Source organism: Caloenas nicobarica, chromosome 3 (genome assembly GCF_036013445.1).
Source record: "Caloenas nicobarica isolate bCalNic1 chromosome 3, bCalNic1.hap1, whole genome shotgun sequence".
Lineage (NCBI taxonomy): Eukaryota > Metazoa > Chordata > Aves > Columbiformes > Columbidae > Caloenas > Caloenas nicobarica.
Window position 1 is genome coordinate 87971634 of NC_088247.1, and position 26229 is coordinate 87997862.

At 52.5% G+C, this 26229-nt stretch overlaps 1 protein-coding gene across 7 annotated transcripts; it reads left to right on the forward strand.

Annotated features, from left to right (window-relative positions):
- Window positions 1-605: 605 nt before the first annotated feature.
- VEGFA (vascular endothelial growth factor A) lies at window positions 606-24324 on the forward strand. Of its 7 annotated transcripts, none has more exons than XM_065631027.1 (8): window positions 606-1679; window positions 7657-7708; window positions 12848-13044; window positions 14808-14884; window positions 15295-15327; window positions 18081-18152; window positions 19295-19426; window positions 21722-24324. In XM_065631027.1, the coding sequence occupies exons 1-8, from the start codon at window positions 1614-1616 to the stop codon at window positions 21741-21743; spliced, it is 651 nt and encodes a 216-aa protein (XP_065487099.1). In that variant the 5' UTR covers window positions 606-1613; the 3' UTR covers window positions 21744-24324. The 7 variants fall into 7 exon arrangements, with proteins under 7 accessions (XP_065487099.1, XP_065487100.1, XP_065487103.1 ...); XM_065631028.1 differs by having other exon boundaries at window positions 18081-18130; XM_065631031.1 differs by lacking the exon at window positions 19295-19426.
- Window positions 24325-26229: the final 1905 nt, after the last annotated feature.

The following is a 26229-nucleotide window of genomic DNA, read 5'->3' on the forward strand; positions in this document are numbered from 1 at the left end:
ATACCTTCCCAGAAAGCAGCGTGGGGTTTGTCTGGTAAAATCTTCACCCCTTCAGCACGACACCTTTCTGCACACTGGGGCAATGCTCAGCCAGTGCAGGCAGCCCCCCTGAACCAAGGGAGGTTGGCAATGGACCAAGAGAAATAAAACCCAACTGAGGATGACCCCCTACTCCACTCCTTTAGCACATAGGTGCTAAGAAATCACTGTGTCTGAAAAGCGAAGGCCTTGGGGGGGACGGATGACGAGTGTGATCACAATTTGTCCCCGCTGCCCCCTCCCCCCGAATGGCTCCGCTGGACTTTGGAGCAATTCCCACGGGCAAGGTGAATTTTGACCCGAACGTGCATCCATCGGCAGGGCAGAAAGGGTGGAGGAAGCGCGACCCTTGGGGCGCCCGAGGGGAAAGGCAGGGCAGGAAGGTTGGGGGGCGAAATGTTGCGAGCCATGGGGGGCTGCGGACCCGAGTGGAGCGGGCGCGGAAGGCGGCGGAGGGACCGCAGACCCCTCTACCTCCGTGGCCTTTCCCAGCGAGGAAAGGGAGGGGAGGAGGGAGGGGAATAGCTGGGGAGGGGTGGGACTTTGCCGGAGCGTCTCTCCCCGCGTCCGCGCCGAGCAGTTGCAGAGCGCCGGCGAGCGGGTGGCGGGGCGGGCGCTGCGCGGGGAGCGGGCGCTGCGCGGAGCCGCCGCTGGAGTGCGCGGAGTGCGGCTGCCGCCGCGCCGGGGGCGAGGAGCGCACGCCGCGCCGGCGGGGGACAGCGCGCCGCGGGAGCAGCCCTCCCCGGGCACCGGGACCTGCTGTTGGCTTGCCGCCTTGCTTTATCCTCTCGTTTAATTTATTTTTTCCCCACCTATACTCTGATCCGCTGGGATTTTTTTTTTTCCCTCCCTTTCCTGCAGAACCTCTCTCCGCCCCAGTTCCCTCCCTCTCTAGTCAGTTTGGATTTTTTTTTTTTATATTCTCATTTTTTTCTAAAGCGGTGGACTGAGAGAGGGAGAGACAGAGAGGGCAGGAGGAAAACGCTCTGTTCGTCCCCTCCGCCACCACCACCCCGACTTGCGGAGAGGGGTCGGGCCGAGCGGCGGCAGCGGGATTAGCCCCTTCCCGCCGGGGAGACGACCCCGGCTCGGGGAGCCGCCGGAGGCAGCTACTGCGAAGAGGGGACACAGGAAAAAAGATGCATTGAAACTTTCCGCGCAAACTTTGGCGTGAGTGCGTGAAACTGAGCGATCGCGGCGCGGGTGCCTGCCTGCCCCGGCGCGGAGAGAAGCGGCCGCGGACGAGCGCCGCTGTGGAGCTCGGACTGCCCGGCGGCGGGGGCCGGGCGGCGGCGGGGCGGCCGCGGAGCCTGCGCTCGGCCCGGTGGAGCGCCCACCGAAAGCAGCAGCAGGGGCCGGCGGAAAGCCGGGCTTATGGAGGGGTGAAACCGGAGACCCTGAAGAGGAACCTCTTTTCCCCGGGAGCCTCTCGCAGCGCTCGACCGGCGGCACCCCAGGAGGCGGCGGCGGGCACGGAGGAGGCGCGGGCAAGAGCGCGGCGGGGCGGCGGCGGCGGGGCGACGGCGGCGAGGCGGAGCGCGGCGGGCCCCGCTCCACGGCGTGTGCCGGCAACCATGAACTTTCTCCTGAGTTGGATCCACTGGGGGCTGGCGGCGCTGCTCTATCTGCAGAGCGCGGAGGTAAGCGGTAGGGACGGGGACGGCGGCGGGACGGGGGCTTTTGTACCCCACGTACGGTGGGGGCGGGGAGGCGGCAGAAAAGACTTTTTTTTCCCCCCTTTTTTTTGGCGCCCCCCCCTGCCTTGCCTCCCACCTGCTCGGTGCGGTGCCGTCGTGCTGCTGGCACCGGGTCCGGGTGGGTGCGTGCAGCGCACACACGTGTGTATGCGTGCGCGCAATGCTGCAAGCGGGGGATGCGGGGCGGGGGGGGAAGAGCTGCCCGGCGCTTCGCAGGCCCCCGGAGCAGCCGGCAGCGCCGTGCGGAGTGCCCGCGCACGTGTGCGCGCACTGCACGCCCCCGGCGTGGGGCTCCCGCGGCGGCGGGGCCGTGGGGTCCCGGCGGGGCCGGGCCCGGGGCGCTGCGCGGCGCGGGGCAGGAGGCAGCGCGCTGGCTTCTTGCATCAGCCTCGCCTCCCGTCCTCGGGTCTCCTGACATTGCAAAAGGGTGTTTCGGCGGTATTTGCCTTGGGTCCCAGCTCGGGTTTGTGCCGCCGAGTGGAGTTCAAAATACCTAGCTGGAAAAACAAATAGAGATCAAAGAGGACAAAATGGATCCTGAATTTCTTCCAGATTGATTTTTTTTTTTTCAAAATACATATCTCCTGCACCGAGATTACAAAACCGCGCATTTTTCTCCTCTCCTCCTCCTCAGTCACTTTTACTTTTGACTCATTGTCATTCCTGCGGGATTAAAAGCCAACTCTTTCTCCTTTTCTTTCTCTATTTTTTAAGAAAAAGGAAAGGCAGCTTTCTGTGCAAACGTGTCCTATAAATCTGCTTTCTAAAGAGTCAAGAGGGCTGTGTTGCCAAGAGATATTAAGGGGTTTAGACAGAGTGCCCACGTGAAAGTGGCTGTTCCCTGGGCGGACCTGGATTATGTTTTAAAGGCTATAACAGGTTAGTTCTCTCCTGCCATTTCTCCTCGGCACTTAGAGAGAATGCGGGGCCAGATCATCTCCCACAATTGTGAAAATAAGCGTCGCTTGCAAACTAATCAGTTATTCACATTGTTTGTTCAGCACCGATACTGGAAAGTAACTCCCCAATTAGGAGCCATTTCAGCTGTAACTGAAGTAATGCAGGCACTGCATGCTTTGTTTCTAGCCTGTTATATCTCTACTTTCTCCACTGACAGCCGCACATTAGGCTATGCTGGATGGGAACTGAGGCGCAGCTCTCTGTTGAGTGTGGCACAGAGCAGCTCCCTGCTGCCTGCCAGATTTGGCTCGTGGGACAATTCTTTCCGCTCTCCATGAGTTTTTCCACCGTCACGTAAAACGGGGATTTCTTTGCCTCGCAGGTCCTCGGTAAACTTCTACAGTAGTGTCAGTTCCCCAGCTGTAGGTTAGACAGCTCTGTATCGATGTCTAATGATAATACCCTTTAACCCTCCCCTTGCTTCTTCTCCCCTCCCCTTCCTATTCCCTGGAGGAAGAAACACGGATCAGGTACAGTCCAGGTCTGTCTGTCCTCAGGAGTCACGTAGAAGCCTCGTGTTGCCTTTTCTCCTAGGCAGGAGGATGGTGCCGATGAGAAAAGCGGATAACGATGGGAAGAAAAGTAGGGAGGAATCGCGGGATGTCGGTGGGGCTGGGGGGAAATGTCGCAGGCATAGATAAGTGAGAGATCGGGAGATGGTGAGATAGCCGGGTGATGCGGGCCATATAAGTGCTCTGGCAGATCAACGGTGAGGTCTGCCCTTCAGTTCTGTCCTTATTTGTCCGTTGATCGCCTGGGCACCACGGTGATGGGAACGTTAGAAATACCAGCAGATCTCACGTAGGCAGCTTGACAATGACTCTGGGCATGGCAGAAGGCACGACTCTTCACGCCGGGTCTAGGGTTTTGTGCTTTGATGATAATATTTATCTGTACTGTTAATCTGACTGTTGTGCTGAATAAAACCTATCTAGCTAGCCATGCACATTGGAGAGCATTAAATAAAAACCCTGGCAGAAGCTGAGTTGGGGAAGTGGGGTCCAGCACGTGTCGGGCTGCTTTCCCAAAGGCAAAGAAGGAGGGGCGCTGGAATCGTGGTGCTCCTCTGGCGAAGGTGGCAGGGGGATGCCTCCTTACTGAAGGAGTTGTTATGGTCGCTTCTGCAGCAGGGATGGTGGGAAATCGTGTCACGGTGAGGGCTGGGTGGTGCCGATGCCACAGGTGTCTGCCTTCACTGATGGCAATAGCCTTTCTGTGCAGGAAAGGGAGGAAAAGGTGGTTGTGCAGCTGTTTGCCCATGCTGAACAGTGGTGTACAGTCCTCAGGCCCAACAGGGTCAGAAGGGTTGTGTTGTTGTCCCCTTCTGGTCCCCCCCCCTTTCCTAAAGAATGGGGGACAGTCATCGTTCCCCATCTTCCTTTGTCTGCGGGTCTTGGCAGCAGCCTGGTGGCAGGTGACCCCTGATGAGGGTCTGGGAACTCTTCCCTTCCTGCCCTGAACTGCGGAGGGACCTGGATACACCAGCTGTATTGCCATAGGGAACAGGCAGCGATCAGACACCGAGGGAGGGAGAGCGAGCCTGTGACTAGACTGCTAATGACTGCACACCCACCAGGCTCCCTGCCTTTGGTGTGCCTCTGCGCCAGGCCACGATGGGGAGCCACCAGAACCTGCTTCCCCAGCCCGTAGGCAGCTGGGACACAGCGGGTCACCTTCCCAAAAGCCACTCCAGGCCCGTGCTCTGAGGACAGGCTGGGAGAGAGGAGGAGCGTTCCTTTGGGAGCAGGAGGGAGGGAGGCCTATACTGACATCTCAGAGGGGCTTGCTGGTTCCTGAGCAACCCCAAATCTGCTCTCCTGTCTGTCTCACTCCCTGTCAGAGGTGCCTCGGCTTTGCTGGCAGCTTGTGGGATTACTGACCTCTGTCTGCATGTACAATGGAGAAGGAGTGCAGTGAGTCCTGTTCCCCCCCATTAAGTAGAAACCGCTGAGAAGAATTTCTAGCACCTAAGACGAAAAGTGCCTTAACTCCTGTCCCAGAGTCCTTCTCAAAGGGGATGGATTGTTTGTTCCAGTCCTAAACAGTTACAAAGCTCTTTTAATGAGGCTGCACAGATTAGGGGGAGGGGAAGGGAAAGAAAGAGTGGTGGTGGTGGTGAGGGGGGTGATGGTTAGAGAGAAATGACTTGATTAACCTTTTCTCTCCCTTCAGAGAATAACTTGCTCTGGACAGGAGTGAGGGGATAAGGGAGACAGGGAAGGTGCAGACACATGGCTGGTGTGAGGCGGGTTTATTTATCAGAGAGGGTTTTATTCTGCTGCGGGATGTGCATTTGCTGTGACCTGCAAAGGGCACAGAAAGGATCTTCCCCTTGGTCAGCCCCATTCCCAGGTCATTTGTTCTGCTCTTGAGCCCCAGGCTTGCTTCCTTACCTCCATGAAATGTTGAAAATCAATTGGAAGGAAATAGTGTTACAGAGCTGTTGGGTAATGCCAAAAGCCAGCAGAGGAGAGGATGACCTTCAGGCTCCCACCGAAGGGCACACTGGGCCTACTTGTCCCTTGGAAGGCTTTCTGGCTCCCCGTTGCCCTGTCTGATATGTAGCAGCCTGGTTTAAAGTGAAGCAAAAGCCCCTGCCTTCCCACTGTTCCATTGAAGGGGCTTTGATGGCACTAGCCACCGGTGAAAGGCACTGTCGAAAGGGCAGAAAAGTTTCTTGGTATAGTGAGCGGAGAGCATGTTACTGGTAGTTCTGGGAAACCTGTCAAGTTTCTGCAGAGAACTCTGCTGGGAGTGCTCAGAAGCTCTCTGCAGGCTTCATACCAGTGTTGTTTCCCATCCTCTGGGTGGGATCGCAGCCCAGGTCTGGGTGAGCACTGGAAGAGCATTCTGGCTCCTGCTCCAGTACATCAGGGGCAGGGCGAGGTGCTGGCCAGGCGCAGGTGAGCAGTGAAAGTGTGTGTGTGACTTGCTTCTGCTTCCCATCGTGTACCGTGTGTGCTTGCATGTGAGGAGGCGGTGGGCTTGGCAGCCAGCTCCCAGCCTTGCACAGGGAATGGGCACAATGACCCTCAAGGCGTCTCTGAGCTAATTCTGCTCAGTCCGTCACAGTCATTCTGTGTGTGAACCAAAAATCCCCTGCAAAAGGTCTTAGAGGCATTGTAACTTGGATAGACTGACTTGGCTCGTGATCCTCTTCCTGTGCTACAACACAGATTGAGGCTTTTCTGCTCTTGATGCGGTTTTCTTTTGACCCATAGATCGTCAGGCGCTGAGTGGCTTTGCAAGGCCGCTGCAACCTCTGCTGCCTCCATTTTGTTTGTGCTGTTTCAGTGACCTTCACACTTCAGGAATGAAACTGTTTCTAGGAACCTGCTTTTTAAACTGTTGTCACAGCACTGAGGTTGGGCACACAGCCCTTTCCTCCCCAGAGAAGAAACAGATCCGTGCATGAGGTGGCTCTGGGCTGGTGTCTTATGCCCAGGTACAGAAAGACTTTGGTAGAAAGGAGAAGCAAGGACTTCGGTCAGGGGGACCTTAGACAAAGGGAACTGTGCACAGACACAAAGGCATGGCTGGGAGAGGGGCATCCAGGGCTTCACTGGCTCTCTTGTCCCCTCCTTTTAAAACCTGACACTTCGGGCTGCCTGGATGGTGCTGCTGCCCTGTGCATGGGGCTGACTAGAAGACCATAGGTGGCAGATTCCCGTTGTGAGCTTGAGGTGGACTCTGTTCGACTCAGTCCTGTCTCCAGCTACAAGATCAGAGGGCCTTTTTCTAAGCCTAAATGCAATGTATTGCTGATGAAACAGTATTTTGTGTGTATGTATTGCTATGTTCTTTTGAGGCCTCTGCTGAAAGGCAGGAGGTTCTGAGGTGGATGGCGTCACACAGGTGGCAACATACCTTGGAGAACCGAAGAAAGCCAGGAGTTTTTTGATTTCTGTTCAGAACAGAACAGCAGGGGGAAACCTGACTTGGCTGGAAAGTTACGTCAGAGCTAAAACCCTCACATAGAGCAGGAAGAGTGGAGTTTTTGTTTCACCTGGAATTAAAAAAGACTTCCTTAGTAAAGCGGTGTAATGCCTCTCCATGCTGGTCTGGGAGTGGGTTACCTGTCGCCACTCCTGCCTGTGTCACCGATTTGGGAATGCCCCTCGTCCCTAAAGGCAGCAGGAGCGAATACAGAGCTTGGGGCCTTTTCAGTTTTTGTCCCAGGGAAGCCACAGGGAGTGCAGCGATGGGAGCTGGGCTGCTGCTGGGCCACACAGGGGCTGGGGATCAGGCCTGTGTCACCCTCCCTGCCAGAGGACAGGAGGGACACCCCGGTGGTTTAGCGGCATTTGTCGGTGAAGCGGTGCTGTCACAGTTAATTGCCCTGACACCCGGCCAGATACCAACACCTCGGTAGCCACCACGGCTCCGTGACAGACATCCGTGACATTGAAAGGGGAGCAATGCCCTTTCGCGCCTGGTCTCCCTTCTCCCTTCTCTGCCCTCGTCACTCCGCTCCCTGCCCAAATTCACCTTCACGGAGGAGGGGGAATGGAGTTGCCCAGGCCAGCCGGTCATGTCAGCGGTACAAGGTCACCCCTGTCGTTTTTCTCCCCCGGGCCCAGATTTGCTCTCTGTTTTTTGGCCGTGATCACTGAAAGCTCAACCCGAGGGACGTGTTTCTCCCTTCGGGGCCTCTCTCGGGCGCACGGCGCTGGAGGCCCGGCTGCCTCCCTCCAGCCTGCCCCTTCCCTGGGCCCGGGGCCGTCCCGCCCGCTCCGCCCGTGTCCCTCTCGGCTCCCCGGGGGACGGGGGGGAACAAAAGGTCCCTCTGTGCCCGCCAGGCCGGCTGGAGGGTGACGGCTCCACCTCGGGGGCGCCCCCTCCCGCCGGAGTCTCCCTTCGCCTCCTGCCCAGCGGGGCGGCGGCGGGACCGGGATCCCTCCCGCGCCCCGGCCCCGCGTGGCCGCTCCGTGTTGTGACTGATTCTCTGTTATCTTTACAGTTGTCGAAGGCTGCTCCTGCCCTGGGGGATGGGGAGCGGAAACCCAATGAAGGTAAGCGCTGGGAGGCTTCCCGGCGGGCGGGGGTGGCCGGGGGGCTCGGGGGAAGGAGCCCCGAGAGCCGCCGCCGGCCGACACCGCCACCTCCCGGGGAGCGGCGGCGGGAGCGGGGGGCTGCCCGCGGGGGGCTGCCCGCGGGAGGCGCCGCCGCCATTAACCCCTGCGCGGGGGCGGCGCGGCCCCCCCCGCGCCCTCCCTCTGCGGTCCCGGGGCGGCCGCGGGGCCGGGACGGCCGCGGGGTCGGGCCCCGGGGCGGCCGCGGGGCTGGGGCGTGCGGCGGGGCCGGCCCAGCCCGCTCCTGGCTTCCCACAACTCTGAGGAAAACTGCGTGCGTGCGCTTGTGCACATACACGCGCTCATTTATATATATATATACACACACACACACACACACACACAAAGAGCTGAGCGGCGGTGAGCTGTTTGCTGGGGATTCGCCACAGAGCCGTAGGAAGGGATTTGTCATCTTTGTCACCTGGCTCTTCCCCAGCGGTGCTGGCGGTGCCCTGCTGGGTGGCCAGGGCTGGTCCCCGAACAAAGGCCGAAGCGGTGCCCCAGCTCTCCCCCGAAGGCCAGGCGGCAGGTCTCTGGGGGGAAAGAAGGAAAAGCGAGTAGCCCAGGATGATTTTCTGCAGTCGTGTCTGCTGACAGTCCGGGGTACCCTCCCTGTTCAGGATTTTGCTAAGCACTGTACAGAGCTGGGCTCAAAAAATACACCCTTTTACTCTGGTTTGAGCTAGCAGGCTTAGCGGTTCAGGGGATGGTAGTGTGATCCGGTGGATTCTGCTTAATTTGTTGCTGTCAGTGCAGTATGGACAGGACTATTGCTTGGTGAGTGAACAAGGTGGTGCCTCTGCAGCCGTTGTGATTCTGTGTCTCTGGCTGCCCAAAGGCCAGGCTGTGGCAGTGTCCTCTGCCCCACTGGTTTGTGCCGGTAGATGTAGACCAGAGGAAGAGTCAACCCCCAGGTTGGAGCTGCCTCCTACAAGTGCCCTGTCTGGTGGAACGCTGTGTCTTGCAGGAGCTTGACTTTCTGTCTTCAGTCAAAAGCGGGGTCAGAGGGCTGTGGACTTCAAGCTTTCAGGCCGAGCTGATCATTAGCAGCTTTAAGACCATCGTGATCGTGTTTTTCCCCACACCTTCATAGCAGAGCAGACCACTCACTGCGTGGCAGGGTCTGGCGAAGGTCTTGCAGGATCCCCGTGGGTTGTGACCTCCAGCGTTATTCCAGCGGGAAGTCAGCAGAGGGCTCTAGCACTGTGGGTCCAGAATGGCCTTTTGTCGCACTCGATTTCAATTTCTGTAACTTTATTGGTGTGACAGACTGCGTGTGCGTTGCCAGAGGTTTGTGGCAGCCTCTGTTTGGGATAGGTGTCCATTTTGCATGGGCAAGATTTCTGACTTGCTGGCGGGCTCCCGCCTGTTTTGCTTGACCCTTGCTCTTGCTGAAGTCAACAGAAGAAGGTTCAGTGACTCTGGAGGAATCAAGATGGAGCTTGCTGTGAGGCTTATTTTGGTAACCAGTCCCTTGCTGTTGGTAGAAAAAAGCTAGTGTCCTCATCTGTGCCATTTGTTGTGTCCAACTACTTTCCTGGGAAGGGGAAGAATCAAACAATTGAATTCCCTGTCACAAGAAAGCTGATGGGATTGCAGGAGAAAGTTGGTCTGGCAATGTGAGCAGTGAGACTTTGGTGCTGCTGCCTTCATGCTATTTCTGGTTCTGCAATGCAGATATATCTGTGAGCTAGAAATGAGGACTCTTGGCATTACCTTCCTGCTCTACTTTTGGCCTGTTGTCTGACCTTGGATGTCCTTTCTCAGTGCCTCAGTTTCTCCTCTTTGATAAGGAGACAATGATGTGCTTCTGTTCCACAATGACAGTCCTGAAGTTCCTTCCACTGAAGCTCTTGGGGTCTTTGGGGTTGGGTTGAAAGGTGATTTTGTGTCTTTGGCCATTTTTTGCTTGCTCCGAGATGTCAAGCTGTGACAGGTTTTTATTTGGGATGGACTTACTCTAGTTGGAGACTGTAATTTTAGCTTCAGCCCCAACCCTTTTGTGCTCAAGAGAGCCTTCCACATGTTTTGTGGCATGGGAAGTTGTAGAGGAGTCAGACAAACACTCTTTTGTTTGTTTCACGAGAAAAGATTTTCTGGTATAAATAAAGGAAACCACCGGCACTTGTGGCTGCACTTTTATTTCTAAAAGAACAGTGTGTCTGTATTGCTGCTACGCCATTGATGGAAAGGGAGGCAAAATGATCATAGACTTGCTCCTTTTCTAGTCTAGCATGTTCCCACTCGACTGCTCTAAATTTGGACTTAATCCTGCCTGCTGTGGCTGCCCTGAAGAGTTAATGTGGGCCCTGACTGGGTTTTAACCTTACTTCCCCTTCCATTCACAAAGAAGAACCTCTGACTCAAATCTGGAAGTGTTTTGCAGGATAGGGGTGTGGGTTAAATGCGGGATTAACTTTTCACGTGGGCCGAAGCCCAAATTGCAGGAAGGGAGCAGGCCAAGCAGTGTTAGTCCTTCAGTGACCTTCTTCTGTTTCCCCATGAAAGACAGACCTTCTTCCCGGCCCGACACAACCAATGGAAAGGAAGCGCAGGCTGAATCAGCCAAGCAAAGTCTGGAATATGACTCCCGGTACATAGGAGTAAGCGTAGGTACGGTAGCAGGGGCAGGGCTTTGCTGTGAGGATGACTGTGCCTCAGTCACGCGCTCAGGTTTGGGTGCTCACTCTGCCAATGACCTATGGAGCGTTGCACCGTCTCCGTGTGGATGCTCTGTGTCCAGCAACATCAAGGCAAAGTGTCTTTCGTGGCAGGATCTTCCGACTGGCAGCTGGAGAAAGATTCCCTGCTTCCTTTTCAGAGGCTGATTCAGACTTTGGAAAATCATCATATGTTAAAGGCAAAAAATCCCAGATTCTTTACGGGAAGGATTTGGTCCTGTCACATCTCCCAGATCTCAAGTCTAGTCATCAGAGTGCAGCCGTGAAAGTAAACCTGCAAAAGAGGTTGAATGTGCTATTCTGTTGCTTGTGTGTAGTCCATATTCTCTGGTGTAATCCAGATGCGTGCACAGCGCAAACATTTAGAAAAGCGTGGCAGACGTGAATCAGTTTCACTTCAGTTTTCTACTCTGTTTCCGTTTCTGCCTCCTTTATGACCCAGACTACTGCAGTGAGCAGCTTTTGATCTGAACAGGTAACTGCTGCTTTCCTTCCCTCTTCCTTCCCTCCTTCTTCTCTTCCCTCCCTCCCCTCGACATAAATCTGCAAGCATTTTTATCCAGAACTGTGCCTTTACTGCCAGAGTTCCCAGATCCCTTCTGCTGGCACAGCGTGAATAATCAACAGTGGAGTTCTGCAGGCTGTCATTGTGCCTGCAGAATTTCCCACATATTAAATTGTTCAAGTTGTTAGAACATAGGTGGTGACTAAGGTCATTCCAAAGTGGAATGGGAGGAAGGAGGTAGCCGCAGACAAGATAGGAGAACAGACAGGAAGCATACTGCAGTTAGGGGAGGAGGGAAGAGGAAGGGAAGGGACAGGGAACAGAAACATGCAGCCTTCTAGACAAGGAATATCAACAAGCAGTCCATGCCTGGCAGGCTACATTTCCTTTTCACAAGCCACTTTCTCTTTTAATAGCTGCTCACGCTCTCCGACACTTCAAACTCCCTGGGTGGAAGCTCCTCCCCTCTTGTACCCGCTCTCAGCGCTGTGGTACTGTCAGCTCTGCATGACCTAGAATTAACTTTCAACAATTAACTGTGGGCTGTGAGCTCCAAGCCCTGCAGCTTTTGCATTTTTGTGGCAAAGTAACCTTTATGCCAGTTTGTCACAAGTTCAGGGCACTTCAGAAACGCTTACTGGAGACCATTTTTTCCATGATGCAAGCAGTTTGCGCTTATCACTCAGAGTTATCAACCTTGGTGCTGTAGGACTCTGCATGCTGTACAGGTGGATCATTATAGTGCGTAACAACGTGGGGCAGGTACTATCTCTTTGTGCATACTCATATCCTCTGCTTCATTTGAGACATCTTCCTTTGCATGCCTGGTGGTAGACCTGGGAGTCCTGGAGGGCTCTAGGCGCTCGCTGTTTGCAGAACTGTACTAGCAGCTGCGTTTTGTGCATGTGTACTTATCTATCCTATCTCTCATCTCTTTAAATCTCTCCAACCCTTGACCAAACAGCAAAACGAAGCTTTGGCAAGAGACTGGGAAACATTGAGAAACACTTGTGAAATCGATGCAGATCGCAAGCAGTTCGTGTTTGCTCCATTCAGAGGGAAGGCAGGGGATAATGGCAGATCCACCCTGTCCCTCCTCCCACGCTGCCTCGCTGTGGTTCAGCAGCCAAATATATGGTCTACTTAATCCTGGGGGTGCTGTGGGCTTGCTTTGAATCTTTCAGTGGGTGGCTTGATTCCTTGGTTTGGGAAAGTGGTCACTGTGGAGACGTGGAGGCTGTGACTTGTAGCAGGTGCTGTCGTGGTTCCGAGGTGGCCTGTTGAGGTGCATGTTCTGCATGGGAAGAAGAGGTAGCTGACAGGAGGAGTGAAGATATGTTGATGGATGGTTCAGAACCCTCTACTTGTTTTCAGAAGTGTCTGCACTGAGGTCTGTAGAAAGGGTGCTTCTGGCTTATCCCCTTGCCTTCTAAGACCCACTGAGGCATCTACTGGCTGTTTTGAAAGAGGGTAAAAGGCAAGCTGGTGAAGGGCCTTAATCCAGAGTGCAGATTATCTGCAGCAGGCTTAGGTGCTTTTTGGCCCAGCTAATATGCTTAGTGGCAGCATATCTGAGAGTATGGGGGAAAGCAGGGAAGGGGCTTGGGGAGGAGACGCCTGTGGGATGCATTATGGTGCCAGGGAAGCAAATAGTGAGGCTCTCTTGTCTATCTTGTCTCTGCCCTGAAGCAACAGTAGGAAGAGATTGTCTCTTTTGCTTCCCAACTCGATTTATGTGTATAGGACAGAGCCACAGGACATAGACCTGCAAGACTGTTAGTGAAGAGCATAAGGTAGATGTGTTGCAACTGTCTGTCTCATTTTAAGGGGTGAAGCAGTAGACGTTCTTGAGCTAAGTTTGCATTAACTTATTCCATCCGTTCCTCCTTTTAGTTATCAAATTCCTGGAAGTCTACGAGCGCAGCTTCTGCAGGACAATTGAGACCCTGGTGGACATTTTCCAGGAGTACCCTGATGAGGTGGAGTACATATTCAAGCCATCCTGTGTGCCTCTGATGAGATGTGCGGGTTGCTGCGGCGATGAGGGCCTAGAATGTGTCCCTGTGGATGTGTACAACGTCACGATGGAGGTGAGGGCTCAGTTCGCAAGCTAGCATGCTTGGCTGGAGAAAGCAAGTCAACCGTCACAGCCACTCTTAAGTCCCAGCTACTTCAGAGGAATGGCAGCCTACCCCTGGGAACTGGAGACTGTTGGATCAGGAGGGCTCACCTTCCTCCTGACCCTTGTGCCCAATATTACACTATGCAGGGTTAAAAGATGAGTTGTCCAACTCTGTTCAAGGCTAAGAGGAGGATCTGGTGTTTGGTTCTGATCTCACTAGTGCCCAAATACAGTAACTATGAGCGTGCAGAGGAACATTTCTGCAAAGGAGCACTTTGTGTTCAGACAATGCAGAGGAGCATTTCTGATGCTGTTATCTCTGAGGCCTCAGAGAAGATACTTCTTGGGCCCTCTCTCCACCTTAACTCTGTGTTTGGTCCACACAGCTGTTGCTCTGAGGGCAGCTGAGTAGTGCAAAAGGGGAAGGGCTGTCAGTACTCTTTCCTGGAGGGCATGTGAGGTCAGCCTTTACCAACAGAGCAGGGGATTTGGGTCATTAGCTACATTGGCACAGCAGGGGTGGAAAGGGGCTCTAAGAAACACGCGGCTTTGGTGTCAAGTGGAAAAGCGTTTCTGCCTCTGGGTGTCTTCCTCCTTTGTTTGGAGGCTGCTGAATTCATTCCTTGGAAGAGACAGAGATGGCTGTGACAGCCAAAGGCTGTGCACATGGGGAAGATGCAAACTCTGCTTTAGAGAGCTTTGTCACTGCCCTTGTCTGCTATTCTGGGTCCCAGCTTGTGTCCACGGTGGTGCTGGTGCCTATTACCCTTAACCCATAGCTCCCTCACCTATTTTTGTCCCTCAGCCTCTTGAATGGGCACTGTAAATATTGCCATCACTTTTTGATATGGATGAGAGACATGCAGGACTAAGTTATTACCAGCAAGCTCTTTTTACCTGTCATTTGAACTGTGGCTTAACTCTGACACAGAACCTGCCTGTGTCCTTCCATGGTTCCCCATACTACTTTTCTGCCAGCAGGCTCCAGCCTAGTGTAGCTAAGGATGATTTTCTTCCTATCATTCCTTGCTGAATGGCTGGTATGCCTGCATGTCTGTAAAGGGTCAGAGACACTAAAGCAGATCTGTGATGCAAATGCTAGAGCTGGTGGTCCAGCCGGGTTCTGGGTTGAAAGACTGTGACAATACACGTACAACTTCTAATAAAACTTGCCTGGAGGCACTTGGGGCTGGAGGCTGGGCAATGTCTGGCTCTGCAGGGCTGTTTTAAGCACAGATCCCCAGATTTACTTTGCGTGTTGAGTCACTGAGAAAGTAAGATGTCAGCGGGGAACGAGCGGTGCCTTAGGGAAAAGCAGTCTGAAATGGAATTGGTGCTTTGGGCCTTTGTGTTAGACTAAAGCATGCTTCTATGTGAGAGCAGGCTGGATGCTCCATTGCTGTCCCTCTGACATCGACCAGGGACAGTTCAGTGAGAACCTTGCTATGGTGTTACACCCTCTCCCATGCCTGTCTCCAAGGCAGTCCACCAGTGCTGGCACCTTGCATACATGAGCAAACAGAGCTTTGGCACGAGTCTGGTGTTGCCGCTTGCTTGTGATCAAAGGCCTTCCCTGACTGGGAGAATGGGGCCTCAAAGCCAGCTCAGACTCTGCCATGCTCTTCCCAGGAACACCTGGGGTGCAAATGCTTTGCCATGCAGCAAGCTGATTTGGAGCTGTGAATATAAATAGTGAATGGGCAGTGACCCTCTCTGTTTCTTTCATTCCAGATCATGAGAATTAAACCCCATCAGAGTCAGCACATAGCGCACATGAGCTTCTTACAGCACAGTAAATGTGACTGCAGGTGAGAATGGAGCAGAACTGGTTCCTCTTGCAATAAACTTACTCTGAGCCTTTCCTTTTTTCTGCCATTGGGTTGGGACTGTTGTCCAGAGGCTTCTGCGGTCTCCTCAGTTTGCAGTGGGATGGCTGAGCCTGGGAAAAGAAGTCTTCTGCTGGCAAGGCTTCTCCATCTCTAGATGTCACAGGTGGACAATGTTAGCCTGCAGCCTGGGTTCTTTTGGCACTGGCTGCCAGCAAGGTGAAACAGGAGAGCAAATATTTTGGGATGGACCACTTCACCTGTGCTGTGGGTGTCCTGCAATGTCAGCTCTACGTGTGCTTCCCTGGACTTCGTGGGAACTGGGGATAATAGTAGAAGTGTATGTGGTCAGCTCCCTTCTAATGAGGCCTTTGTTCTCTCTTCCCCCACAGACCAAAGAAAGATGTCAAAAACAAACAAGAAAAGTAAGTGACAAGCCTTTCCTCCTTTCTCTTTTGGTGGTTGGTGGCGTTTCCTCTCCCCACTGCCCCTTGCCCTTTTCTTCGGTTGGAGATACTCACTTTGAGGAGGTGTTTTTGGAAATGGCATCTGGTAGTGCATGGGGCGACACTCTGAATCCGTTCCAGGTGGGCACAGAAACCCAGATCTGACGGTCGTTCCTTCATACCCCAGACCTGGAGCTTGCATGACCCACAACCATGGCAGTCATTCGTAATGCTTTATCCCGAGTCAGGGAAGTCCCGTCATGTGTGTCCTACCAGAATGGATTCAAGGTGCAGCCCCCGTTCTCCCTTCCCTCTTTCTGGGGTGTTTCTGGTTACTGCAAATCGCTGCCTTTCTTTATTATTAATTTTTTTCTTGCTGCTTGAGCGAGTACTTGCTGGCTTCTTTCACAGCAGCTTGGGTAGGAACTCTGCTGGCTACAGGGAGAGGTGGCAATAGAGGCCTGGTGGAGGCAGGACTGATGCCATGCAGGGTGTGACGCGGGTTTTGGTTGGTTGCAGGCCCAGGAGGGTGTAAAGAGAGGAGGATGTCCTAAAGGGTTAGGATGTCCTAACCGAGTCCTGGTGGACACTTCCATAAGAGTTTTTTTCGATCTGATGGGTTTACTCTGGTAATCTGAAGGAGGTTAAGGTACAACCTTCCCTTTCCTTCTTCCCCAAAGTAAAAAGGTTGTGGAAAACAAAGAAATAAGCTCTCGTCCTGCAGTAGTTGCAGGGACGATCACAAAACATGGAACAACATAAAAGAACAAAACGAGTGACCTCTCTGGATGAGATGGTCAGCTGGACTGCGCATGGCTGGGATAGCGACTCTGCCATTTAGAGGTGCGGAGCTGGAGATGAAGGGGGTGAATGTTGGGAGATGAGGCTGAAACAGAGACAGATGAAGCGGGAGAGTGAGAGAACTTCTTTCACCCCTCTCCTGGTGGTTGTATATTTCTAGTTGCCTTCCAGCCTCTCCTTCTTCTCCTGGAGATCCACTCGTGGCTGCATCGGGCTGTGTGCAGCCAAGGCTCCTCTCTGTGCAGGACCGTGTCGGGGACGGTTGGTCTGCGTGGCTCTGTGGTTTGAAGGTGTGCGAGAGTTGGGTCTGTGTGAGCTCTGGTGAGGATGGGGTGTGGGTGAAGCAGCCAGCCCAGACTGCGTTGCATTCCCTTTCCTCTTCTAACAGCACCTTGCCTGCTCTTTGCTGGTTCTGCACTCCCTGGGGAAGGAAGGGAAGGGATGGGAGAGACTGGTGTGCTTTGATTTGTCCTGGATTGAAAGTCCTGTTATATTGGTGCCCCTCTCCTCCCTTCAGGTCGATTTTCCTCCCCTCACCGCCTCCCTGTGACTCCTGACACGTAGGGCAGAGGCTGGGAGCGAGCTGATGCTCTGACACTTGTTCCAGAGAGACAACTTGAACAGGGCCTAAGAAACACCTATGGTGCTTTCCCTTCTGTCCCCCCATGTCCCCTCAACAGCTCCCTCCCGAGGTGGCCTGTGCGAGGGAGCGATGGAGCCTTTGCTGAACTGCCACAGCTCTGGGGCTCACTTGCCTGACAAGCCCTGGTGCTTTGCATAGGGCCTTCTCCTTGCATGTCTCTCCCTTGGTCCTGTGCTAATGTAGCTCAAGGAGCAGTGCAGACTCCAGCCTCCCTCCCTCCCTGTGTTTTCACTGTCCTGCAGGGATCCATGGTTAGTGTCCAGGCCAGCATGTCCTACCCCCTGCCCATCCCGGCTCCTGCCCAAGAGTCAGGAGCAATGGGTGAATTTTTCAGAAGAGAGTCAGTGCCTTGGCTCTGTCCACTCATCATTCTGGCAGATCCATGTGGAAGGCAAGGGGAGGGAAAGTAGGGAAGACCTGAAAGCTGCTTACTGGTTATCTCCTGGGTGTCATAACTAGGTCAGGCCTCCCTCTTTCCTCTTCAGTACTCAGGATTGAGGCTGCCAGAGGGGATGTTAGTAGACATCCAGTGGGGTCTCCTGGAGTCCTCCAAACCACAGGCAGAAGGTGGGGTGGGTGAGCAGAGCCTTCAGGGTAGATAGCCCTCTCCCACACAGCACTGCTGTGTAGACCAAATCTCTCCCTTTATCTGTGGGGTGCTGAGGCTGGTCCCCCTTTACTCCCATCCCAAGGCAGGATTTACCACCAGCCCTGCTGTTAGAGCTTGGCTGCCCCCTCCTAGGCAGTGCGTCAGGTCAGCGTGTTTTGCCATTCCCTGGGAAGAGCCCCTCTGCTCAGGTTGCATCTTGTCAGCCAGCGTGCACCCGCACTTGTCGCCCGGAACGGTTGTCTGCACTCACCGCGGTTGCGTGATGCTTTCACGAAGCTTTCTGTTCCTTCCCCCTCACCCCTTGTCCCTTTCCCTCTGCCCCTCTCTGGAGGGGACAGGTGCCCCCTGAGGCTGCAGCAGATGCAGCTCTGCTGGCGGTGATCTCTGCTGGTGGTGGTCTCTGCCGAGTCCCCTAGTGCTGGCTTGGCTGTGGGCAGGCTGGTTGCGGTGCTGGCAGGAGCGCAGAAGGGCCAGTGAATGTGTGCGCGAGGTGGAGATCTGTGCTTCGGCCCTGGGACTTGCCCTCCAGTCCTGCCTCATGTGCTTCCCCCCTCCCAGCAAGGCACATGGCTGTATTTTTTTTTCTCCTCTTCCTTGCGTTTTCTTCCATTTTCTCTCTCTCCCCCTTTCTTTCCTTCTCTCTCTCTCTTTCTCTGTTTTTTTTTGTTTTTCTTCCAGAAAATCAAAGCGAGGAAAGGGGAAGGGTCAAAAGAGAAAGCGCAAGAAAGGCCGGTACAAACCACCCAGCTTGTACGTTTGTGTCCTCTGCTTGTAGACTCTCTTCCCTCCCTCTCCCCAAACCAAACCGCCTGCTTGCTGCTCACTCAAAATCTCACCTTCCCCTCCCAGTCACTGGTGGGCTGCAGGTCCTGCGGGGGCAGCGCTGGTGGTGGCACTGCTCTGGCACTAAGGGCATCTCAGGGAAGGTGGCTTTAGCTTGCTTGGCTCTCTAATCATCCGTGGTGACCATTTTCCCAAGGTGCAAGAGCGTGGGTGGGTGGGCGAGCGCCCTGCACCTCTTTTACACGCCTTCTGGTTGCCACTCTGTCCTCCGCTTTCCCCCACTCGTCTTGTGCCCTCACTGCTGCGGCGACGACTGGCGACAGGCAGGCTGGCGTCTGCCGTGCATGTGTGCGTGTGCGTGGTGCGCGCGTGTGCCTGCGTGTCTGGTGGAGTCACAGGCGGAGAGGAGAGGTGGGACGGTGGGAAGCCAGAGAGGGGGTGCTGGGGAACTGGGCAGGGGGGCTCTCTCTCTTTTTCGCTCTTTCTCTGCTGGATTTAGCGGCTTCTCTTTCCCTGTCTCTGTCTCTTTTGCTTTGCCTCTCTCACGGTGGTTCACAGAATTCTGCATTGTAAATTCATGGCCCCTCCGTAGGAGACTCCTAGGGGGCAAGTTTGGGATGGGGCTTACAGAAAGGAGGGCAGCGCTGGCTGCAGGGGTAAGCACGTGGTACTGGAGCCCAGCTGCTTTCCAGGGGAGGAGAGACCCTGTGTATTTAACTCATTTAGCCGCTGGCCTCTTTCTACTCGAATAGCCCACTTTAGAGAATGCCTTTCATTGATACGTCAACAGCTGGTTGGGACCTCTCACGTTCCCATCCTCACTTTCTCCTTCTTCATCCCTCTGGCCTGTGCCAATGGATCCAATGCAGCATTTGTGAATACTGTGCAGAGAGCCTGTTTTCTTTCTCTTTACGCTACTGCAAAGGGGTGCTGTCCTGGGGCTGACAGGGTGCTGCTGGAAAATCCATCAGCCCGTGACACTCCAGTGGGCAGCATGGGGGCTGTGGGAGGGGGCAAGGGGATTGCTTTGATGTTTAGGGTATTGCATGTGTATTTTCTTTCTGCTGAAGCGCTGTAGCTTAGACATCTTTCCTTTTGCCTTTTTGCAGTCACTGTGAGCCTTGCTCAGAGAGGAGAAAGCACTTGTTTGTACAAGATCCCCAGACCTGTAAATGTTCCTGCAAATTCACAGACTCACGTTGCAAGTCGAGGCAGCTTGAGTTAAACGAGCGCACTTGCAGGTTTGTGTCCTGAAGGATGAAAGAGATACACACAAAGTGAAAGAGAGAGAAAGAGAAAGAGGGGGGAGCTTGCTTCCTGCTGACTTCTGGCGCCAGTGCTATATGATTACTTCTTTGCCCTACGTGGGTCAGAGGCAGAGGGGCTAACTCATATGAGGACAGTGTTTTCCCTGTGTCAGAAGGCAGCTGTGTGTTTCAGATGTGCTGTCAGGACTTGGATGGGGATGGCTCCCAGAGACAGAGCGCTTGTATCTATGGGATCCTTTCCTGTAAAACAAGATAACTGAGTTCATGTTGCTGAGGTAGCCAGGGGAGGGTCTGTAGCCCTCTGTAGATTATTGGTATGCAACTCTGAGCGTACTGTTGGACAAAGACAAATCCTTAGCTGACTAGGATTTGACCACCCCTGTCTTCCAAGCCATTTTGATGTGGCTTGTGGACACTGCTGTGTGCAGAGTGAGGAAAGCCAAACCAGGAGCCTCCCTCAAGGCTGTTCCCACATTCTTCTTTGCCTCTTTGTTCTTAAGAGCCAGGGAGAGCACCTCGTCCTCTTGCACTGTGCTTACAGTTCCCTGTCAATGTCTCGTCCAGAGTGGCAGTTAGAGGGGCTGCACTCAGGGCTGTGACATAGGATACAGTGGGATTAAGTGTGTCTCTGGGTGAAGGTAGGCAGAGGTCTGTAATTCAGGTGTGAGGCAGGAGATGCGAAGACACTGTTTGGTTAGTGTTTGTTCAGACATCCATGCTGTGCATGTGTCATGCCAGTGCTCTCTGTCACGTACCATCTGCATCACAGATGTGCAGAAACTGATTCCTACTTCTCACCTGAGCGCTTTGGTGAATTCAGGGGGGGTCCCTTGACTCGCACGAGCTGCGTGTGCATCCCTGGTGCAGGATCATCCTACCCGTACAGAGAGAGGCATAGAACTGGGGTTGCTAATGAGCCCTCAGCTGTGACTCTGAACTCGGGCCCCTTTCATAGAGATCTAGGAGATTTCTTCTATCAAGAGGGTATTACAGTGGCAGTAGCTGGATGGGCGAGAATAAGGGAGAGAGGTCCAGGGTCCTCTGTGGTTGTATCCTGAAAGAGGAGGCATCCATTTGCCTCCACTTGCCTGCCTGGAATTGGCTAGGTGACTAAGTCTGCTACAAGTAGCAAGCATTTCCTTTGGGTGTGAAAATACTTTGTGCCCAAACCAGAGAGATGTTGGCACTGCCACCATGGTGGAAACAGCTCTATGTACAGAGGAAATTTCTGGGGTACTGTAATTTCAGTGAGAAAGGAATTGATGGGGGAGGCAGAATAGAGCAGCTTCTAGAGTTAAACTTCTCCCAGCAAGCATAACCCCTGAAGTGTGAGATCAGACCTAACTTTGGTCTTTACTATCTGCTCCTGTTCCCCAAACCCAGAATAACTGGAGATTACCCTACAGATTTTGAAGGGTCAGAAATAGTCACAAATACAAAGGAAAAACAAACAGTACCCCAAAGAAGTCATGGTGGCAGAAGGGGTGTACTAGTTTCTCTTACTAGTTCCCTCTCTGTGGTGGGATAATTGGCACTAAGAGAGGTTTCCAGAGCTGGTCTGTTGGCCAGAAAGATAGGAAGGAGTCATAGGAGTGGGTAACTTATCTATTTCCAGATAAAAAGCTGGTTAAGATGAAATTCCTCGTGCTCTTTCCTGTAGAATTAGAATTGGGCCCTACAGGGGAGGGTAAATTCTCATTTCTCCTGCTGCTTCCTCAGGCTGCTGTTGCTGTTGTCTGGTGCTAACTCCTGCTCGTGGCAGCTAGTGGAACGAGAGGCACTTTCTTTTTACCTTGCCTGCATGAGGCCTTGTTGTCTGCACTGCTTCCAACCCAAACAGCAGGCTAGGTGGGGAGCCGAGGGAGTGCGTCCTTCTGCATGCATTGCTTAGCCTTGTTTTTCTGTGTGTTTGTGTGTGTGTGTGTGTGCATGGTGTGAGAGCGTGCAAACAAGACACTTGGCTCATCTGTTAGGAGGCCTCTGATTCTGCTCCTAAATTTACCCCTGTACCTGCATCCCCCTCCTGCCCCGTCTAGGTGAGCCTGGGGAAATAGAATTCATCGACCCATTCACGGGTCAAGATTCTCAGCTCTTTTGCCCCATCTGCACAGCACTTCACCCCACCAGTGACGTCATGCCATGCCTTAACACCATGTGCTCTTAAACACATCAGCCACCTCCCTTCCTTCCCTTCCCTGTCCTACTTGCATCCCCATCACAAACATTAACCCCTCCTCTCTTTTTTTCCTTCCCTCTCCTCTCTGACAGATGTGAAAAACCGAGACGGTGAGCAGCGGAAAAGAAGGGGAAACAGCCCTGTTTCTGGAGCCTGATTTCTCGCCTGGACAGAAAAAAAACCGAAACAAAACACTAATCCAAATGAACCCTAAAAATGAAGGATCGGTAGAGCACAGCACTTTCAGTACGGACGATGGTCTCCGGAAGGAACATTCCCCAAGGCACCCGCCGCACAGAATTCACCTTTGGGTTTCGAACTGTTTTATTTTATTTTTCTTTTCATGCTGCTAAATAACAGAGCCAGGAAGACTATAGGGGTGTATTTGATGGATTTCCCCATGCATACATATATATGTGTGTATACATGCATATACATATATATATATGTATATATATTTTAACCACATCTATATATACATATATGTATATCTTAACCACACACACACATATATATATAATATATATATATATACTGATTATTTTTTTTAACATTGCTAATGTTATTGGTGTCTTCACTGGATAATACTCGACTGCTGTGGACACAAGCGGGCTACTTGGGGCATAAGAAACAAGCTAAGACTGGACTTGAGTAGAAGCGCTGGGTGTAAACTTCTTAACGCTTAACTGACTTGTGCGGCCTCCGCTGTTTCTCTGTAGAGTGTGCTGTACCACAAACCACCTTCTCCTTGCCTGGGACAGGGAGGAGAGGTGACAGAGAGGATGGGCAGGGAGTTCCAAAGAGCGGCATCCTAGGGTGCGATGGGTCAAAAGGCCAAGGAAATGGCCATCTGCGTGATCAAGGATTCTTCCTCCCCTCTCTTCCCCCAACCTTCGCCCTTACTCGTCTCATAACCTGCCTGCCTTGCTGGGACACGGGATGTCAGTGTACATTTTGCGTTGACTTTATTCGCTGTAGAAACTTTGCCAGAGAGACCTGCTGGCTTCTCTTAAGGATGGTGGGCAGCTGATGCGCAATAACTTTCCATTCGAGGAAGTATCACAGGAGTCTAGATTTCCTGCCCTTGGTGGCTGCAAAAGGACGCAAGGCCTACAGTGTGCTGAAGCAAGAATGGGGACCGGTGCATAGCCACGCAGTTGTTCAGCACTGTCTGCTTTCTTCATGCACAGAGCTGCCACTCAAGAGCATCCAAGATGCTTACGGAACATTTCTGGAAAGGGATATTAATCAAAAGTATATACACAGTAGAGAGGGGTGTATGTGTGTGTATGTGAATGTGTGCATTTGTGTCTGTGTGTATGTATGTGTTTTTCTCTCTTTTTTATATATATATATTTATTTTTATACATATATATATATAAAAAAATAATATATATGTGTGCCAAGATTGAAGGGGGGAAAAAGAAAGCAACTTCTGCTGCCTTCAGTTTGCATGCCCAGTGTGAACGACCCTTGAGAACATCAAGATTTTTTTTTTTTTTTAAGTGACGTACTGTAAATATCAGGCCCCTTTTCCACATCTTGGGCTGGGGAATGAAATGTGAAGGCAGCCGGAATCCCTAAGCCGTATCTGAGAATCTTGGCTCTGTGTGTATCTGCAATATACGCTGTGGTGTATGTGAAACCCATCTTACACACGCGCGCACACACACACACCCCCCTGAAAGCGTGTTTGTACATCTATGTGGATCTATATAATCTAGTTCTGTGATTAAAATTATTATTATTAATAATAATAATAATCAAAAAGGTACTCAGTCTGTGTCAGAATGCTGCCAAACATCATCTGCAATTGAATTTTCAACGCCTGATAATGTACAACGCGGAAAGCTTCCAAAAAGACAAAGTCTAAAAACAGACTCAGAACAAGCAACTACTAACCACTAGGAACTCCCCGTCTGGCTGGTGGCTTTCAGAAGGAGAGAAAACACACGGGTGGGTGCTTGCATCTGCAATGTATAATACTCATGCTGTATCGTGCGCAAGACAGAGGCTTCCAATGGGGGGGGAGGGAAGAGAAAGTGTTTTATATACTTATTTAATATCCCTTTTTAAATTAGAAATTAAACAGATAATTTAATTAAAGAGTAGGGATTTTTCAGTATTCTTTGTTAATATTTAATTTCAACTATTTATAAGCCGTACCTCCTTTTTTTTTTTTTTATTTTTTTTTTTTTATTTGTACTGGTTGTGTATAAATTTAACCTTCCTGTTGTCCCATCCCATCTCTCCCCAATTGTTGGCAGAGTCAGTAGCATGTTATGGGCAGTTATTTAATTAATTTCTCTAACACCTACCCCTACACATTCCTATTGAGACAAGGGTTAGATATACATCTACATACTATATATATATTTGGCTATGTGTTTGTATATATATATATATGTTTATGTATATGTGTGATTCGGATTAAATAGACGCTACGATTTTTTTATATATGTAAAAAAAAGAAGCAGGAAAAATAGAAAATTCTACATCTTGAATCTCTCTCCTTTTTAATTTTAATATTTGTTATCATTTTATTTATTGGTGCTACTGTTTATCTGTAATAATTGCGGGGAAAAAAGATATTAACACTACATATTGTGTCTAGTGAATTTTTTCAAGATATTCCTTAGTACATATTTATTTTTAAGCAAAGAAATTACAGATATATCTTAAAAACGACGACGACGACGAACTTTTTTTTGTATTAAAGAATTTAATTCTGACCTTGATTTCCTTTGCCTTCTCCTTCTGCCTTGCATCCTGGTTGTTTCCCATTGTGTAACAGACCCTCCAGCGTTGCCTCTGGAGGCGACAGGTCACCAGCAACCTGCCAGTCGGACTCTCGGATTTGGGCCCAGAGCCTCCAAAACCATCTAGGTACCTAAAGCCTGTTGAGATGAATGGGAAGTAGGCACCAAAATATGTGTACGGAGCTCAGCCCGAGTTCCCCGCTCGGTGAGAAGAGGGTGGTCTGATGGGCAGGAACGAGGGGGCAGGATTCCTGGGTTCCTTCACAGCTTCTGATGCCAAGGAGCACTGTGGGGATCCCAACTCTGTCTTGTCAGGAGCCAAGGCCCGTGTGCTGGGCGCTGTACAGGCACGAGTAGATGTGATCCCAGTGGAGCTTACAATCCAAGTTGAAAGTAGTGCTCTGAGCCTGCGTGTCACTGGTAGCGGACTTGGTGTTTGCCATTGGAGCCGTGTGTATGTCACCTGCTGCCAGTCATGGCTCAGCAAGACCTCACCCTCCTGGATGACATTGAACAAAGGATGTTCAGCTCTGACCATGCTCATCACTTTGTGAGGGATCTTGACACCATTGCATCTTTTGTGATCTGCTTTGGGGTCTCTGGGAGGTAAAGCTTTTTGGATGCGTTATCTTTCCTCATCAGCCATGGAAGTCACTTGTCAGTCACCTGGCCATTCTGGAAAGGAGCACACAGGATATTCTTGGATGTCTGGGAGGAAACTCACCTGGGTTAATACAGACCGCTGAATTCTTGGCCGCCTTGGTCCTGCTCTTGTGAAGGTAAAGGATCCACCTTTTATTTAGGGTGGACCTGGGCACCTTAACAGGTGGATCTGCAGTCACAGCCTCTGCAGAGGGCAGAGTGAAGGAAAGAGGATGGGTACCTGACGCAGCTCTGGTTCATCTTGTTCAGTAACACCTTGTGGAGTGCAGCGGTGAGGTGAGAAGGTGAGTGGGGCTGCCTGTGGATGCTGCTATGTGAGGAACCCAAGGAGTTGCTTCCCTTGCGTGTTCACCACCGGCTTTTCGTTTGTGAGGATCTATGGGCTGTTTCACAGATGGCTGTGCAAGGTAACAAAGACAGCGAGCCAATCCTCGGCAGACCTGCATTTTCTCTGCATGAGCTGGGAAATGTTTACAACTCGGCAAATTCCAAAGGTTGAAACTGGCAGGTCAGTGTTGCTCCCCTGGGCTGAACTGGATGTGAAATCTCAGCATGGGGGAACCCAGGTCTCCCGGACAGATGAGGCAGCGGGTCCCTACTGTCAGTCAGAACACGTCGAACCCTGCCTGCCAGCGGTGAGCTGGGCTGGCTGCTCCCAGTGCCTGGAAGGGAAGAGCGTGCTGCACCCCTCTCTTTTCCTGCCGCTCAGGGCTCAGGAGTAGTAGGACATCTGCAGAGCCAGGTGACCTGGTAGCCACCTACTCAGTGAGGCAGTGGCTGTGCCTGGCTGGCTGGCACATTTCAGCTAGGACAACTCCGCCTGCTCAAAGGATTCACTTGTGTGTGGCTGCAGCAGAGCTGAGGCAGCTGCCTCAAACCACTGCAGCAAGAACCTGCCCAAGCCAGCCCTGAATGAGGTACCTGGGGCGCTGGGAACAGTCCAGCTTATCTGCTGTATCCTCCAGCATGGATATGGCCAGGCTGTCACCTCTTGGGAGGAGAGCGATTGCAGCTCCATGTTGGAGGGGCGCTCAGCCTCGCTGGGGAGGCTGCGTGTGGATGAAGACCCCGTTCCTGGAGAGGCTGGGGCAGAGGACCATGGCTGCCCCCCACCTGCCCAGCCTCAGCCCATGTCTCACACCTGGCCCACGTGTGCCGCGTCCCGAGGTGAGGCGGGG

What these genes read in the sequence shown, in the direction of transcription:
- VEGFA (XM_065631027.1), top strand. Translation starts at nt 1,614, where the DNA reads ATGAACTTTCTCCTGAGTTGGATCCACTGGGGGCTGGCGGCGCTGCTC. An exon ending in TGTACAACGTCACGATGGAG is followed by an intron (nt 13,045 to 14,807) that starts GTGAGGGCTCAG and finishes CTTTCATTCCAG; the next exon opens with ATCATGAGAATTAAACCCCA. An exon ending in TTAAACGAGCGCACTTGCAG is followed by an intron (nt 19,427 to 21,721) that starts GTTTGTGTCCTG and finishes CCTCTCTGACAG; the next exon opens with ATGTGAAAAACCGAGACGGT.